Here is an 18,297-nt window from a genome sequence, read left to right on the forward strand (position 1 = left end):
TTGATGCTTTTGAACTGTGGTGTTGGAGAAGACTCTTGAGAGTCCCTTGGACTGCAAGGAGATCCAACCAGTCCATTCTGAAGGAGATCAGCCCTGGGTGTTCTTTGGAGGGACTGATGCTAAAGCTGAAACTCCAGTACTTTGGCCACCTCATGCGAAGAGTTGACTCATTGAAAAAGACTCTGATGCTGGGAGGGATTGGGGGCAGGAGGAGAAGGGGATGACAGAGGATGAGATGGCTGGATGGCATCATCGACTCGATGGGTGTCCGTTTGAATGAATTCTGGGAGTTGGTGATGGACAGGGAGGCCTGGCGTGCATGGGGTCACAAAGAGTCGGACATGACTGAGTGACTGAACTGAACTGAACTGAACTGCTCAATATGATAAACATGCAGTTCCTTACAGCACAGGTATCATCACTACTATTTTGGAGCCTAAGTTACAGAGCCATATATATTTGGCAGGGGGTTGGGGGAGAGGGCAGGGCTTCCCAGGTGGCACAGCGGTAAAGAACCCATCTGCCAATGCAAGAAATGCAGGTTCAACCCTGGGTCAGGAAGACCTCCTGGAAGAAGTGGCAACCCATTCCAGCATTCTTGCCTGGAGAATCCCATGGACAGAGAAGCCTGACAGGTTACAATCTTATAGTCCATAAGGGCTTCCTTGGTGGTTCAGTGGTAAAGAATCTATCTGCCAATCCAGGAGACATAAGAGACACAAGTTTGATACCTGGGTTGGGAAGATCCCCTGGGGAAATAAATGGCAACTCACTCCAGTATTCTTGACTGGAAAATTCTATGGACAGAGGAGCCTGGCAAGCTACAGTTCATACAGCTGTAGAGTTGGACATGACTGAATGATTGAGCTCACACACATAAATTCTATATCAATAGGAGGATATTTCACATTGATGTTAGATTGATGATTAATATGCAGTTACACTGCTTGGGATAGCCTTTAATCCTATAAACTTTTTTTGTACTGGGTTCCCAGACCCAGGGAGAGTCGTATTTCTTTTCTTTTCCTCTGGGAGCAAATTCTTCCCTGGGTTTCATCACACTTGCTAGCTCATCTCTTCACTGGTTGTAGGTGGGATCGGATTGCATCCTTGTCCTGTTGTGCTGACCCTAAGAGACCAATTTCCCTTCCAGAGGAAGCAGCTTTATCCACGATGAACATGGTTGCTCCTATGTTTTAAATGTGGTTTTCGGCTCAATCTAGGTTTTCGGCTCACTCCTCAGTATAGTGGTGAGTATCCCCCCTTGTCATGTGGGAGACTGGAATTCGATTCCCCAACGAGGAGTGCTGAACGTTCTGGGGGGCTTCCCTAGTAGCTCATCTGGTAAAGAATATGCTTGCAATGCAGGAGACCCCGGTTCGATTCCTGGGTCTGGAAAATCCGCTGGAGAAAGGATAGTCTACCCACTCCAGTATTTTTGGGCCTTCCAAGTGGCTTAGCTGGTAAAGAACCCACCTACAACCTGGGAGACCGGGGTTCAAGGGAACAGCTACCCATCCAGTATTCTGGCCTGGAGAATTCCATGGACTGTATAGTCCATGGGGTCGCAAAGAGTTTGACACGACTGAGTGATTTTCACTTTCACTTTTCAGGTTTTCAGTCTATTTCTAGCTTCAGCCCCTTCATTATTAGGGAACTTTGTTAAGCATAACATATAATATAGCCATATTATAATTACAATTATAAAACTATATAATGAATTATTAAGTATAACATTTAGTGAAGAAAACCCTTTAAAATATGTTAATTCTGGTGTAGTAAATGTAATTTCTGTGGGTGAAGGGAGAAATAAGCGGGGGAAGTAGATGAAGCAGCAGAGAGCAGTACAAAGCTACCACAGCAAACAGTATTACAAGTTGCCATATGGAGCAAACTAATCTCTCTACCAGTTGAGTCCCAACAAGACATAAAAAGGCCATCAGCACCGTGTTTGGTGTACATCACACAACTTTTTTTTTATCTTTCACACCAGGACTTCCCAAGTACTAAATATAGGGTTGAAAGAAAATTATTTTCATCCTGCATTCCTTCTGACAACATTTATTCTCACTTATTCGGCCAGTCCTCTTTAAAGATCTTTCTTATAAGATGGAAGATCCAGGGATGGGATAGGGAACAGGAGAAGGAATTCACTAGAGGACACAGGATATAGATTTTTTAAAAACAGTAAGAAAGCTTCTTTCATTAAGTTGCATTAATTGCTAGGGACTCAATGCAGGAAATTCTTGGTACAATAATGGTGAAAATTATTGAACAGAAACATAGACAGGTGAGGCAGTTTTCTTTGGCTTAGGATATTTCAATGATATAAATGAAAATATTCTGTCAACTAATCTGGCCCATACCTACATATCTATATGTCTATGTTTCTCACAGATATAAAAAAGTAGGATTGAGAGAGAGTATCAAACTTTCCCAAGTTCACAACATTGAGTGGTACAATCAGCTTTATTAACTCAAGTCTTTTGATTCTGAAATCAATGTTTCTTCTACATCTTAGAATTGTGTTTGAAACCAAAACATCTTCATAATGTTTTCCTGTAGCTTCACTTGTAAACCATACCACTTTCCCATATGGGCCATAGTAGATTTCATTTGTAAAATTCCTGTTCTACTTTCACTTGTCCTCATTACGTGTGGCCTTGCGGAGGATAAGTCAATTCTATACCAACTTTGGGCTTCCCTAGTGGCTCAGATGGTAAAGCATCTGTCTGGAATGCAGGAGACTGGGGTTTGATCCCTGGGTTGGGAGGATCCCCTGGAGAAGGAAATGGCGGCCCACTCCAGTATTCTTACCTGGAAAATCCCATGGACCTGGAGCCTGGTAGGCTATCGCCCATGGAGTCGCAAAGAGTCGGACACAACTGAGCGACTTCACTTTTTCACTTTCATACCAACTTTGCTTTTCTATTAGCTGTGAATTTTGATATAAATTCAGACTTCTATATTATTTTCTCTCGGTTGCTTTCATCTTATTAACTCAGGCACAACATTCATCTCTTTGGCCTTAAACTGCCTCTTATGATGGGCTCCTCCATGGTTCATCCGCAGTTTAATGCAACATCATGCAGACACATACAAACACACAGGTCCTGAACAGACACAAATGTTTATCTTATTTAAAAAAACTATGTTTAAAATTTACATATAATAAATTTGCATTTTCTTAATGTAGAGTTTCATGAGTTCTAACATTTTCACACTACAGATCTGTACAAGTACTACAAACAGGTATAACAATTCTGTCCCCAAGAAAACTCTCTTGTGCTGTTCTTTCATAGTCAAACCTTCTGCTTATCTTATCTGTGGTCCCTGGCAACCACAGATCTAGTCTCTGTGTCTCTAGTTTTTGGTTTTTACATAGAGCCATATAAATAAAATCAAAGCATATAAGCTCTGTGTCAGGTTTCTCTTTCATAGCATAATGCCTTTGACATTCTTCAATGCAGAATGTATCAACAGTTCATATGTTTTTATTGCTAAGTGATAGTCTAATATATGCTACTGCAGAAGAGTAGAGAAATAGCTCATGAAAGAATGAAGAGGCTGATCAAAGCAAAAACAACACCCAGCTGTGTGTGTGACTGGTGATGGAAGTACAGTTCGATGCTGTAAAGAGCAATATAGCGCAGGAACATGGAATGTTAGGTCCATGAATCAAGGTAAATTGGAAGTGGTCAAACAGGAGATGGCTAGAGTGAACATAGATATTTTAGGAATCAGTTAACTAAAATGGACTGGAATGGGTGAATTTAACTCAGATGACCATTATATCTACTATTGTGGGCAGGAATCCCTTAGAAGAAATGGAGTAGCCCTCATAGTCAACAAGAGAGTCCGAAATGCAGTACTTGGATGCAGTCTCAAAAATGACAGAATGATCTCTGTTCATTTCCTAGGCAAGCCATTCAATATCACAGTAATCCAAGTCTATGGCCCAACCACTAATGCTGAAGAAGCTGAAGTTGAATGGTTCTATGAAGACTTTCCTACAAGACCGTCTAGAACTAACACCCCAAAAATATGTCCTTTTCATTGCAGGGGACTGGAATGCAAAAGTAGGAAGTCAAGAGATACCTGGAGTAACAGGCAAGTTTGGCCTTAGAGTACAAAATGAAGCAGGGCAAAGTCTAACAGAGTTTACCAAGAGAACACATTGGTCTTAGCAAACACCTTCTTCCAACAACACAAGAGAAGACTCTACAATGGACATCACCAGATGGTCAACACCAAAATCAGATTGATTATGTTCTTTGCAGCCAAAGATGGAGAAGCTCTATACAGTCAGCAAAAACAAGACCAGGAACTAACTGTGGCACAGACCATGAACACCTTATTGCCAAATTCAGACTTAAATTGAAGAAAGTAGGGAAAACCACTACTTTTTAGGGAGACCTGAATAGGGAGATCATTCAGGTATGATCTAAATCAAATCCCTTATGGTTATACGGTAGAAGTGACAAATAGATTTAAGGGATTAGATGTGATAGACAGAGTGCCTGAAGAACTATGGACAGAGGTTTGTAACACTGTACAGAAGGCTGTGATCAAAACCATCCCCAAGAAAAAGAAATGCAAAAAGGCCAAATGGTTGTCTGAAGAGGCCTTACAAATAGCAGAGAAGAAAAGCAAAAGGCAAGGAGAAAAGGAAAGCTATATCCATCTGAATGCAGAGTTCCAAAGAAAAGCAAGGAGAAATAAGAAAGCTTTCCTCAGTGATCAATGCAAAGAAATAGAGGAAAACAATAGAATGGGAAAGACTAGAGATCTCTTCAAGAAAACAGAGACCAAGGGAACATATCATGCAAAGATGAGCACAACAAAAGACAGAAATGGATGAACCTAACAGAAGCAGAAGATATTAAGAGGTGGGAAGAATACATAGAATAACTGTACAAAAAAGACCGTCATGACCCAGATAACCACAATGGTGTGATCACTCACCTAGAGACAGACATCCTGGAGTACAAGGACAAGGGGGCCTTAGGAAGCATCATTATGAACAAAGCTAGTGGAAGTGATGGAATCCCAGTTGAGCTATTTCAAATCCTAAAAGATGATGCTGTGAAAGTGCTGCACTCAGTATGACAGAAAATTTGGAAAATGCAGCAATGGCCACAGGACTGGAAAAGGGCAGTTTTCATTCCAATCCCAAAGAAAGGCAATGCCAAAGAATGTTCAAACTACTGCACAATCACACTCATCTCACATGCTAGCAAAGTAATGCTCAAAATTCTCCAAGACAGGCTTCAACAGTTCTCAGGCTTCAACTGAGAACTTCCAGATGTTCAAGTTGGATTTAGAAAAGGCAGAGGAACCAGAGACCAAATTGCCAATGTCTGATGGATCATAGAAAAAGCAAAAGAGTTCTGGATAAACATCTACTCCTACGTTATTGACTATGCCAAAGCCTTTGATTGTTTGGATCACAACAAACTGTGGAAAATTCTTAAATAGATGGGAATACCAGAGCACCTTACCTGTCTCCTGAGAAACCTGTAGGCAAGTCAAGAAGCAACAGTTAGAACCGGACATGGAACAATGGACTGGTACCAAATTGGGAAAGGAGTACATCAAGGCTGTATATTGTCACCCTGCTTATTTAACTTATATGCAGAGTACATCTTGCGAAATGCCAGGCTGGATGAAGCACAAGCTGGAATCACAAATGCCGGGAGAAATATCAATAACCTCAGATACACAGATGACACCATCCTTATGGCAGAAAGTGAAGAGGAACTAAACAGCCTCATGATGAAAGTGAGAGAGGACAGTGAAAAACTGGCTTAAAACTCCACATTCAAAAAACTAAGATCATGGCATCTGGTCCCATCACTTCATGGCAAATAGATGGGGAATCAATGGAAACAGTGACAGACTTTATTTTCTTGGGCTCCGAAATCACTGCAGATGGTGACTGTAGCCATGAAATTAAGATGCTTGCTCCTTGGAAGAAAAGCTATGACAAACCTAGATAGCATATTAAAAAGCAGAGAAATTCCTTTGCCAACAAAGGTTTGTCTAGTCAAAGCTATGGTTTTTCCAGTAGTGATGTATGAATGTGAGAGTTGGACTATAATGAAAGCTGAGTGCTGAAGAATTGATGCTTTTGAACTGTGGTGTTGGAGACTATTGAGAGTCCCTTGGATGGCAAGAAGATCAAAGCAGTCAATCCTAAAGGAAATCAGTCCTGAATATCCACTGGAAGGACTGATGCTAAAGCTGAAGCTCCAGTACTTTGGCCACCTGATGGGAAGAGCTAACTCACTGAAAAAGACCCTGATGCTGGGAAAGATAGAAGGCAGGAGGAGAAGGGGATGACAGAGGATGAGACAGTTGGATGGCATCACCATCTTCATGGTCATGAGTTTGAGGAAGCTCTGGGAATTGGTGATGGACAGGGAGGCCTGGTGTGCTGCAGTCCATGATGTTGTAAAGAGTCAGACACGACTGAGCAACTGAACTGAACTGATTCGAATATATGGATGTACCACCATCTGTTTAACCAGTCTATTTCTGAACTCACTTTCTGTCCCATTAATCTACATATCTATTCCTTCACTTATTACTGTAGCTTAAAGTTGAGTATTTTGAGTCCTTTAACTTTATTCTGCTTTTCCAAAATTGTTTTGGCTACCCTACTTCCTTTGCTTTTCCACCTAAATTTTAGAATCAGCTTTTCTAGCTACAGAAAAAATATCCTAATGAAATTTTTACTGGAATTGTGTTAAATCTGTAGAATCAATTGATGAGAATTGCCATACTAGCTATATTGTCTTCTCACTTGTAAACTATGTCTCCTTAATTCATCTTTTTTATGTCATTCATTAACATTTTGTAATTTGCAGTATGGTGCTTCTCTGATGGCTCAGAGGGTAAAGAATCTGCCTGCAATGCAGGAGACCTGGGTTTGATCCCTGGGTCAGGAAGATGCCCTGGAGAAGGGAATGGCTAGGAGCCTAGTGGGCTTTTTTTGCAGTATAGAGATCCTACACATTTGCATATTTGTAGCTATGTATTTCTTTACTTTCCACTTCCTTTTTACTTTCCAGAGTACAGCAAATGGTGTATATTGCTTAAATTTATTTTCTAATTGTTCTTTTGTTGTTGTTTAGTCATGTGTGACTCTTTTGTGACCCAATGGACTCTCACTTGCAAGGCTCCTCTGTCCACAGGATTTCCCATTTAATACTACTGGAGTGGGTAGCCATTTCCTTCTCCAGGGGATCTTCTCGACCCAGGGATCAAATCTGTCTTCTGTATTGTCAAGCAGATTCTTTACCAGTGAGCCACCAGGGAATCCTGATTGTTCACTGCTAGTACACAAATGCAGAAACTTTTGCATGTTAATCTAATATCTTCTGACCTTGTTAAACTCAGTTCTAAGAGCTTTTTTTTGTTGATTCCTTGGGTTTTTCTAAGAGGACAATCATGTCATCTTTAAACAGAGGCCACTTAATTTCTTCCTTTATAAACTGTATTTTCTTTTTTTTAGGCTGATTGCATTAGCAAGGATTGGTTAGGAGTGTTCAGAGTGGACATCATGACTTGTCCCCGACCTTAACATCATTCAGCTGATCACCATTAAGCAGGATGTTAGTTGTGGGATTTTGGTAGATGCCCTTTATTAGGTTAATTTCTCTTTTATTTCTGATTTTCTTAGTTTTTATCACAAATACTGTCAAAATTTTCTCTGCATCAATTGATACGACATGTCTTTTTCCCCTTTCTAGTTCAGTTTGGATATGTGTCAGTTTGTCTTCCGTTATGGACTCTTTTCGCTGTCATCTCTATGCTGATGCTAAGTATGTCCAGTGGTTTTTGTTTTATATTTTATGACTGTTTTTTTAGTTTTAAAATTTCCATTTGGTTCCTTCTAATGTATTACCTATTTTCCTGCTGAGAACTTTTAAGTTTCCATTCAAGAATGGTCACGTTTTTTTTGAAACACTGTTATAATGCTTTTATAATTCCAAAATTTGTGTCATCTTGGGGCAGTGCCTGTTGTCTTTTTTCCTTATGAACTGTTGAGACTTTCCTGATTTTTACACTTTGTGCAATTCTACATTATGAGATTCTGGATTGAGATTAGGGATGAGTCTGGGGTTATATACACAACCTTATGAAATTACTTTCCTGAGTTTCCTTTTCTGTCACCAGCCTGACAATTTTCAGCTTCCAGGGCCCACTCCTCTTCTGGCCTTTTGATTAAAATACAAAGGCTTTAGGTTCTCCTCTCTGCTACACACATAATGGATATACCTACCTCCAGGTCCAAGCAGCAAAAAGTGAGAGATGAAAAGCAATGAGGATTCTTCCAACAGTTCTCTGACCAGAAATAAATGTTGTCCTCTCTGAGAGGTTTAGGTGTCTGCTCAACCACCAGTGTCCTCACCACAGACATGCCTGAGAGTAACAGACTGGTCTTATTTCAAAATCTTGTTTCCTTCCCAAATCTGGCTGCTACCATCATTACTTTTCAGGACCCTAAGGCTGCAGTTCCATGCATTCTTTAGGATTTTTAGTCATATTTAGTAGGAGATATAAGGTGTTGTGTGCTTATTCTATAAGAGGAACCAGAACAAATGATGGTTAAGTTATCTCCAACGATCACATCCATATAGGATAAACTCTCAAACCAGAAATTTGAGTATAAAGGAAGAATACTGACTGGAAGTTTCATATGCATCACTTTTCCAATCAAATTTTTGCTTCAATTTTTTATTAAAAATTTTTACAGAAGTTTACAGAATGACCAGTGAACATACTATATCTTCCACAAAGATTCAGCAACAGCTGACTAATTTTTTACATATTTATTTAAAAATATGCTACAAACATCATGACTCTTTAAATTTGAAAACTTTGGCATGCATCTCCTAAGAAGAAGGGTACTGTTTTTCACACTTCAACAACATCATCAATATCATACCTCTAGGAAAATTAAACATACCACATTACCTAAAACCCATTCTATCCTCGTATTTCCCCACATCCCCCTAAATGTCTTACAGTTGTTTTGATTTTCTGAATCAGATGCCAAATAAGAATCACACCTTGCATTTGGTTATATCTCAAGTTTCTGAATCTAGATGACTCCACTCCTGTTTTATTATATTGGTTTCTTGAAAAGTCCAGACAAGCTATCTTGTACAATAACTCAAACTCTAGACTTGTCTAATTCTTCACTATGTAATTCGGTTTGTTCTTCTATTTCTTGTATTTCTGGTAAACAGGAAGAAAAGTCTAGATAAGAGATTTAATTAGAGTTTCATTTTTTCCCCAAGAATACATCACAGGATGATCATGTTTACTTTATACTGCATCTCATCAGGAGTCACATGTCAGCTTGTTCCACTGGTAGAGAAATTCAGTTTAACAGCCAGATTTCTCCATTATAAAGGCATATCTTTCATCTGTAATTGGTATCTGTGATCTTGACACCGTGTAAATAATGTTTAATTTTTTTTTCATGTAATAGGGTTTTTCCATCCATTGAATGTGCCTAATTACATTAAGGGTTGTAAAATGGTGATTTTTCTAAATCTATCACACCATGTACAATGAAGAGAGGACATTCTCCAAATAAGTATATAAAGAGCTTTTCTATTTTCCTCTATTTTTTCATTATAGGATCATTTTATTTAGCATGTTATATCCAATTACTGTGATTATTCTTTTTGATGTTCAAATTGTCCTAAATTTGACTAGTGGGAGCTCCTTTAAATTGGCCCTCACATCCTTCTGACATTATCCCTTTAGTCTTTGAGTTCTTTTTTTGTTTCACAAAAAAAGTATTCAAGGCATATCTTATATTTTCCCTGTTCCAAACATATCTTACATTTTCCCTGTTCCAAACATACGGAATCAGCCATTTCTCCAAGGAGCCCTACTTCCTTTTAGTGAGGAATAGCATTTAGAGACCAAAATCTGCATAATGTGTGGATACTGCTATTGGGTAATCAAATGGGTTTTTATCTAGAATATCTTGCAAATGGCTCTGTATGATGTGAAAAACTGAGGTTTAAAAGCTTCATTTTCCTTATGTGCTAAGTTGCTTCCGTCATGTCCAACTCTTTGCGACCCTATGGACTGGAACCCACCAGGCTCCTTTGTCCATCAGATTCTCCAGGCAAGAACACTGGAGTGGGTTGCCATACCCTTCTCCAGGGAATCTTCCCAACCCAGGGATCGAACCCAGGGAACATCTCTTATGTCTCCTGCACTGGCAGGCAGGTTCTTTACCACCAGTGCCACCTGGGAAGCCCCATTTTCCTTATAAATATACTTGAATATGTAAGAAACACCCCCCACCTCACTTCACTTTCTTTGACCATGACACCCAGCTTGAAGGATCGTAGTTCCCTGACCAGGGAAGGAACCTGGGCCCCAGCAGTGAAAGCACCACATTCTAAAAAACTTGACCAGCAGGGAATCCCCAAGAAAATACTTTTTAATGAGCTAAGACAAGTCAAATGCTGAATGCTTGAGTTTAAAGTTTAGATGTCTCAGGGGGTTCTAGCTAATTTTCATATTAATAGAACAGTTCTATTGAATGATATCCACTGTGAAAGTAAATATAACTGAAGGAAGTAGGCCCAGGGGAAAATGACATTTTTCTGCAAAACATGGAATGTTTTTGGATAACCAACTTATACCAATAACTAGAATGTTTAATAATAAGATACTCATATATCACTTTACATAAAAGAAGTCCTAAAAGATGTGTAACAAAAATAAACAAAAAGGCAATTTTATATGTGAACCCCTCAAATGTAGTTTCACTATCTGGACTATAGCTAGCTTTTAGGATTTAAGTACAGTTACTACAAAAGAAGGTATAACTAGGGACTCATAAGAAAAAAGGAAAACATGACTAAGTCAATTATTAAGGTTAAAATTGAGGGAACTTACCAAACATAAAAATAAAACTGATTAAATTACTGCAATTGTGCCTAACCAGTTTACAAAACAAACAGCTTTGGGACTTGGACTCTTGGGGCCTGAAGTTGTAAATTAACCTATAATTATTACAGAAAACCAGAGCTGAAGATCTAGCTTCTAGTCTTAATTGTACTCAAAAAGCTCAATTTCTTCATTAATTAAAATGAAAAGCTATAACTAACTAAATTAAAATCTCCCCTGGTTTTAATAAGCTACCAGGTATATAATCAGAGTCTGGAAATATATCCCTTTTGCAACACACAAGACAGTATTTGCATGACAGTCTCTCCACTTGCTTCAGTTTACACCAACTTCTCTAAGACTCTGTTCAGTAATGTAGAATCATATCAAATTAAGAAATAATGTAAGGAAAGAAAAGGAAGAGACACCATTGGGGAAAATTTTAATTTTCAAAACTAAATTCTAAAGTAATAAAACCACATTTTTTAATCATCAAAGAATTTTGAAAAAATATAGACCAAAACTCTTTCTGTGTGCACATATACACATGAATACATACACACATTTATGTCTATCACGGGTGGCTCAGGCTACAGTAAAGAATCTGCTTGCAAAGCAAGAGACCCAGCCTGGACCAGGAAGATCCTCTGGTGAAGGGAATGGCTACCCACTCCAGTATTCTTGCCTGGAGAATTCCATGGACAGAAGAGCCTGGTGAGCTACAGTCCACAGGGTTGCAAAGAGTCAGATATGACTGAGCAACTAACACACATATACATACATGTATATTTATAAATATAAATTGCTGGTGAGGCAGTTCATGAAAAGTGAGCTTAATTATTTCCATGTGAAAATCTAAACTTAAAGAATTTCTTCTTATCTTTAGCTTCTCTTTATGAAAGAGAGCATGTCCTATGTCTATCTGCCATTTTAGAAAATATGGCCCCACACTTATTCACATTATTAATAACTCAGTGACTGCCTTTAAAAGAAAATTCATATTGAAGCTTACTGTTAGAAAGGCAACAAAGTCTAATGAAAGAAATAAAACTTATATTCCATTGTTTTCATTTTTTAAAGTTAGGTCTTTTACAATTTTTTGTGAATTTAAAATTTTTGTTTTTAGAAACCTTAAATTTACTGGTTCTTATAAAATTTGACACGGCAGTGCTCTTAATATTCGTTGGTCAATTTTACCATTACTTAGTGATAACTTGCATATTTTCTCTAAGAGAAGTAAAAAAAAGACTTGACCTATTAGAAGTCTGTGCCCTATTTATTATTCTCCTGATTATTCTCCAATGAGAACCCTTAAATTATTTCAGAGATGAATTAAACCTTATAGGCTTATCTCCTCTAAGAAATCTCTGACCCCATATTCTTTCCATTTATAGAGTTTTTCTTTATTGTGAACTTTTTTGTGTCTACAAAGGTTTGATCTGTAACTGTAGGCTTTCCCACATTCCATACATTTATAGAGTTTCTCTCCAGTATGGATTCTCTCATGTTCAGTTAGGAATGAATACTGGCTGAAAGCTTTTCCACACTGATTACACTGATATGGTTTCTCTCCAGTATGGATTCTCTGATGCCTATAAAGGTTAGATTTGCAACCAAAGGCTTTCCCACATTCTCCACACGTGTAAAGTTTTTCTCCAGTATGAATTTTCCGATGGTCATTAAAGGATGAATACTGGTTGAAGGCTTTCCCGCATTCATTACACTGATATGGTTTTTGTCCAGTATGAATCCGCTGATGTTCAATAAAGGTTGAGATGCGAGTGAAATTTCTCCCACATTCCAAGCATTTACACAGTTGTTCTCCAGTGTGAAGCCTCTGATGTTCAGCCAGGGATGTAAACTGGCTGTAACTTTTCCCACATTCACTACATTTATAGGGTTTCTCACCTGTATGGATTTGTTGGTGTCTATGAAGCTTTGCTCTACAATTGAAGGCCTTCTCACATTCTCCACATTTATAGAGTTTTTCTCCAGTGTGAATTCTCTGATGTACAGTGAGGGTTGAACACTGGCTAAAAGCTTTACCACAGTCCTTACACTGATAGGGTTTCTCTCCAGTATGCACTCTCAAATGTTTGATAAGGGTTGAACTGCTACTAAATGCTTTTTCACATTGATTACATTTGTAAGGTTTCTCTCCAGTATGAATTCTCTGATGGGCAAGAAGTGATGATCTGTGGCTGAAGGTTTTCCCACATTCACTACATTTGTAAGGTTTCTCACCAGTATGAATTCTCTGGTGTTCAATAAGATGAAGACTCTGATTGAAGCTTTTTTCACATTCATTGTAAATATGAGGTTTTTCTCCTGGGTAAATCTGGAAACATCTCATTAGATCAAAATTCTGTTTAAAATCTCTCCCAAAAGTATAATATATACTGGGTACTCTTTCTGTAGGAACATTTTGTTGTCTAATAAGAACTGTATTTATAAATAAACCTTTCCCTAATTCAAGACTTGTCTGGTCTCCAGTTCTACTGATGGTTTGCTTCTGTGAGGCTACCATTTGCCTGAGAGTTTTTTTCTGTTGCTCTTGTGTCCTGCCCTCAAATTCCAAAGCTTCTCCACACTTGATGTCCAACTTAATGGAGTTTTTCATTATTATTCCTTGAGATGTTTCTCCTGAAGAAATGTCCTGTTTGCGAGGCAATGCTTCTATTTCAGGCCATATCTTGAAACCTGGAATAAATCAGAATAGTGGCTCCTCTGCTAGAAGAGAGTTTGATACCATATAATTTCAAATATGGACTTGAATCTAGAGAAAAACAGGATAGAATGGAAGGAGAAGTAAACAGGAGTAGTGTGGGAGAATATAGTAGACAAATTAACAGTGACAACGAAGATACTGCCATCTGAGAGAAGTAAAGGCAGGGATCTTTTGAGACTAACAAAAGTCTACAAGAGATGTGATGTTCTGAAGTATGCCCAAGCCCCAAGCTCAGATCTGATTCTAAAGTGAAAAGATTTAGCTTGAGCTGATTCTAAGAAACTCTGAGTTAAAACCTGGCTTACTTTTATCAATCCATGATTGAAAACAGATTAAAGTTATATCACTAATTAGGTGACTGTGTGTACTTAAATAAACTATACAAATTAAATAAAATATAGATTATCTATGTTAATAAAGTTTATCTGGTTTTAGTAATAAAAATATTTAATGAAATTAAATAAGAATATGAAATATAGGCTATAAATCTGCATAAGAATATAGATCTTTCTTAATGGTATCCATCGGAAACCTAGCAGTTCAGATTTTCAAGGATCAACCAGGTACCTTCTCTCTTTTTACTCTTTCTTACAATATGATCTTCCCTGTCTATCTAGAAATGTACCCTACTACTCTAATCTTATTTATTTACAAAAACTCAATTACTTAAGCCTAAATAATCCACCTCTTTCTGCAAATTTCAAAACATATTTTCCAAACATCCAATCACTTAACTTACATATATAAAGTTTGTGGAAATAATTCAAAGTTATTTGTTCAAGGAGAGCAGTAGCTATGTCTTATGATGATTTGTTAATTCTTTATTGTGTACAAGATAAGTACACAATTAGAATGTCTTAGATAAAAAATAAAGAATGAATGAGCAGAGTGGCCAAGTTGGAAAAATTATTATGAAGGGCAGGTAACCTTGAAAATGAAAAGAGACCTCTCCTCTCTTACTGGATTCCTGAGACTCAGTCATTTATTGAACAAATACTGAATAATTAGCAATGATAATAGGAAAAAAATAAATGGCCAAACAGTAATAGTTCATTTCTCCATGATCTGAGAAGACTCAACTGCATATTCAGATTTGAGGTTCAGAAAATGAGGATACTAGTATCAATAATATTGGTAAAGAATGGAAGATACACAATAGAGGTGGGTTGGATTTCAACAGAAAAAGAAAAGAGGACCCTGTGAGTCAAAAAGAAGGCCTGTTAAAGTCATTTGTGGAGAAAGTAAACCTATGTGGGGGGGCTTATTGACTAAAGAAGGGAATTTGAGTTGGAATTAGTTACAATTTTGGTTAAGCACAGTAAGGCCAAATATACAGTTACTAAATAACTAGAAGAATTTACTAACAGAAGGTGCTATAAATTCTTAGACAGATAATAACAAGGCAAAATGTTTATATTTGGTAAAATGGGCAGCTTGGATCAGAGGAAGGACAGAATGGAATCTGAAAAATAATGTAGCTGCAGTGGTCTGGCTGAATTGAGTAACTTGAGCCTCATCAGCAGTGAGTTAATCAGAGAGCTAATTAATTCAATTAAAACAGAATTTAAAGAAATTTTTTAAATATTACTAAATCTAATATATCAGATGCTTGAGGAACAGAATTCAAAGATCTGGCCTCTCCCTTAAATATGCACAATCTTATTATAAAAATAATTAACAAACATAACTACAATTCATTGTGATAGATACAATAATCAATGTACTCCAACTATGTAGAAAGTGCTGTATGAACATAAATGATGGAAAAATTAATACTGACTGGGAAGTAGGAGGGCTTCCCGGGTGGTGCAGTGGTAATGACTCTGCCTGTCAATGCAGGAGACGCAAGGGACACGGGTTCAGTCCCTGGGTTGTGAAGATGCCCTGGAGTATGAAATGGCAACCCACTCTAGTATTCTTGCCTGGAAAATTCCATGGACAGGGGAACCTTGCAGGCCAGTCCATAGTGTCTCAAAGAGTCGGACATGACTGAGCAAGCAAACAACTGAGGCAAGTAGGAAAGATAAGAAAAATCTACAGATAAGAGTGGCGTATTAGGTGGACAAATGGATCTTGAAAGATAAATAGTTTCCCAATGGACAAGGTAGAAAAGGTGATTCAAGCTGAAGGAATAACACACAAATGATAGTGAGTATGCAGATGTAGCCAGAACACTGAGCTGAAGAGGAAGTGGCCACTGAGGAGACCATAAAGGAATATGAAGACAGGCTAAGATGTAGGTTTAACGTCATATTAAGGAATCTTTCTTTACTCCATGGATAATGGAGAAACAATGAAGTCTCTTAAGGTACAGGATAAATACATGAGTTTCAAAAAGATCACTGTGCTCATGGCATGGAAAATGAGTGAGAAAAAAGAGGCTCAGAGAAGGTAGGTAACTATCCTATAGCTCATGTAAGCAGTGGTAAGGGTAAGACAAAATTCAGAATGTCTAAATTCAAACCATGATCCTTAATGCCTGGTGGTGGTGGTGCTGTGTGATCAGTCACATTTGACTCCTTGTGACTCCATGCACTGCAGCCCACCAGGAACAACGTGCTTGCTGACCCCTGGACTGGAAAGGCTACAGGGGTAATGTTAACAACAGCTGATTGAATATATAATACTGGGACATGACAATCTAGTCACCAAGAAAATAAGAAATCAGAGACAAAGGAATGTTAATAATACTTTGAAATATGTGGATGGTAAAAACAAAATGAAAAAATTATTTAAAAAAATTCAAAATATGGCAGAAGGTGTAAAGTGTTAAAAAAAAAATCTGTCAGACATGAACATGTGTAAATGCAGATGGAAAATTAACATGAAGAGCAAGAGGTGATAGAAGGAAGTGAGTGAGGCTGCAAAACAAAAGGTGGTGGGGAGGGAAAGAGAATGCAGGGAGTGGTATGAGAAGGAAAATGTCAAGGCAAGGACCTTCTTGATGAAAGAAAACCATTACAGCCAAGGAAGCTTGTCAGGTGGTCCTGAGCATTTCAACAGGGCTCAGAATTTCTAGGAGAGTTTTCAAACACTCCTCGCAACCTGCTTATGTATAAAGACACTTGTGCCCAATCCCCCAGTCACTTACTCACCAAGGCAGGTATCTTGAGGGATTTCTCTTTCCACCATACAGGGATCTTCTCCTTGTTGCAACTGGCAGATCAATTTTGGCATTGAAAATGGAATCCCTGCTCATCAGGAAGGAAATGGAGTTTGAACAAATGGCATGAAAAGCAAGCCCCAAACTCAAACCAGAACCTACAGGAAAGATAATACAAGTCTAGATAGAGAGGCAAAGTAGGCAGCAAAAGCACTCTTGAGAGGACTGAGGCCTTCACAGGGATGGAGCAGGAGGTGGGTCTTGATTCAGAAACAATACGGGGCCCTGTCTATGAATGCCATGATGATGGGAGTCCTCTGCATTTTTCAGAATCTAAACGGGGGTCCAATCATTGGAGTAGGAGGGAACTATTAAGGAGGTGGGGTGGGAGGAAGGCAGAGGACAAAGAGCAGCATGAAGGGCATCAAAACAAACAGGTACACTTTTAATTCTACAGAGATTTGTCCTTTCCCAGGGCAGAGGACAGAAACCTGCAGACTCTGAACCTCCAAGGGAGCTCTAAAGTCCTCCCACAGCAGACTCTCCATGACAGGCAAACCTCCTTACCCAGCGAGACCAGGGTGCTGTAGTTCTCCAGCATCACCTCCCGGTACAAGGTTCTCTGGGCAGCATCCAGGTGCAACCACTCGTCCCGGCTGAAGAGCACGGCGATATCCCTAAATGTCACTGACTCCTGTAACGGCAAACCCATTCCTGTTTACCCAGGAACATCTCCCCTGGAAGACTCGGTAAGAAGGTGACACTGGGATGTGCAGCAACTATTCTGAAAATGTCTCAGGATTCTAAATATTTCAAAGCAACTGTTTATGTTACTTTTGGAACCACCCATCAACTAACAAACAATATTTATCGAGTACCCATTTGGAGCAAAGACACATGGCATGTTTGTGAGGGCATAGAAAAACAGGGCAAATTTCCTGCTGAGAAGGAATTTATATTGCACCCTGGGATCTGTCAGAGTCCATTTATCTCCTCCTTCCAATTCAAAATCCAAATTAAATGAAAAGAAAAAATCAGAGTACGTTTAGAGCAATGCTAGAAAAGTAGGAGAAATGTAACTAGTAGAACAGAAATAAAAAGGAATTTCTGAGACATAAAACAAAGAATAAAAAAATAATACTCGTTAATGTCTATCAATGGGCTTCCCTGGTGTCTCAGATGGTAAAGAATCAGCCTGCAGTGCAGGAGACCAGGGTTGGATCCCTGGTCAGAAATTCCCAGGAGAAGACAAGAGCTACCCCTTGCAGTATTCTTGCCTGGAGAATTCCATGGACAGAGGAGCCTGGTGGGCTATAGTCCATGGGGTCACAAAGATGTTAGAGACTATGATAGAAACTTCTTATACAGTAGCCAATTTAAGTTTCATAGATATTCTATTAGGAAGACACTATAAATAATTTTGCAGATCAAGAAACAGTCCAGAAAAGTTACAAAATCTTTCCTAGCTAATACTGTTCAAGTGGTGGAGCTCCTAAGTGAATTCAGGTAGACAGATCTCTAAGCTATATTGTCAGATGGG

General features: G+C 38.6%; 1 protein-coding gene across 1 annotated transcript; it reads right to left on the reverse strand.

Annotated features, from left to right (window-relative positions):
• Positions 1-11,668: 11,668 nt before the first annotated feature.
• On the reverse strand, positions 11,669-17,536 carry ZNF354C (zinc finger protein 354C). The gene is made up of 3 exons (XM_010830697.1): positions 17,325-17,536; positions 16,750-16,845; positions 11,669-13,626 (listed from the first exon to the last, which is right to left on the reverse strand). The coding sequence occupies exons 1-3, from the start codon at positions 17,467-17,469 to the stop codon at positions 12,266-12,268; spliced, it is 1,602 nt and encodes a 533-aa protein (XP_010828999.1). The 5' UTR covers positions 17,470-17,536; the 3' UTR covers positions 11,669-12,265.
• Between the last annotated feature and the right edge of the window lie 761 nt (positions 17,537-18,297).

Source organism: Bison bison, unplaced genomic scaffold (assembly GCF_000754665.1).
Source record: "Bison bison bison isolate TAMUID 2011002044 unplaced genomic scaffold, Bison_UMD1.0 scf7180017864519, whole genome shotgun sequence".
NCBI classification, from domain to species: Eukaryota; Metazoa; Chordata; class Mammalia; order Artiodactyla; family Bovidae; genus Bison; species Bison bison.